This window comes from Sprattus sprattus (assembly GCF_963457725.1).
Source record: "Sprattus sprattus genome assembly, chromosome: 1".
NCBI lineage: Eukaryota > Metazoa > Chordata > Actinopteri > Clupeiformes > Clupeidae > Sprattus > Sprattus sprattus.
The window spans coordinates 13,952,177-13,952,877 of record NC_137920.1 but is presented as its reverse complement, the minus strand read 5'-3'; the positions used below and the strand labels follow the sequence as shown (position 1 = coordinate 13,952,877).

General features: G+C 38.9%; 1 protein-coding gene across 1 annotated transcript in view; it reads right to left on the bottom strand.

Annotated features, from left to right (window-relative positions):
• Nucleotides 1-669: 669 nt before the first annotated feature.
• Nucleotides 670-701, bottom strand: part of LOC308367650 (NACHT, LRR and PYD domains-containing protein 3-like) — a gene marked incomplete at both ends in the record, with an annotated part of 25,222 nt that continues 25,190 nt past the window's right edge. Inside the window, one exon of the mRNA XM_080841627.1 lies at nt 670-701. This exon is cut by the window's right edge and continues 499 nt beyond it. Coding sequence (XP_080697753.1) covers nt 670-701 — 32 coding nt within the window.

Here is a 701-nt window from a genome sequence, read left to right as displayed (position 1 = left end):
TTACATTTGATTTAAATTAAACTTTTTTTTACTACATTCCTTTTACTTACATGATATTATTGCTATCGTCTAGAATAGAATCATATATTCCATTTGTGCATCAATGTTTTAAGTTAAGCAAAATGTACAAAAACATCAAGGCATGTCAGACAACTTAGAAAAGTCTAAAAGGCCTTGGACCTTAGAGTGCTAAATACAGGCAGCAAAAATATAACAGGCCTCACACATCTGGAAAAGACAAAGCTTCCTTCTCACCTTCTCACCCATCTGCTTCTACACACCCCAGCCAAGTTAAACCAGTTCAGAATGGTCAGGTACCAAAATACACAATAACTATACACTATATACACAATAACTATGCCCCCCCCCCCCCCCCCCCACACACACACACACACACACATACACACACACTGACCCCAGACCAGTGCATCACTTTCAAACAAATGCACCAAATAACTAAACCTTAAGGAGAGCAGAATACATCATAATATTGCTGAAATGCACAAAAAGCACAAACTATACAAAAAGGTTACTTCATCATTTGCATAGTATCATCAAAGCAGTGGTGTAAAAACAGAATACACATATCTCTATGTCAATAGCATCACAGCATCACACATGTGTTTGAATAGGAGTTGGTGACTCCTGTGTTCCTGCAGCATGGGGAGGTCATGTGATCTGGCACAAGGACGCTGAGGAGT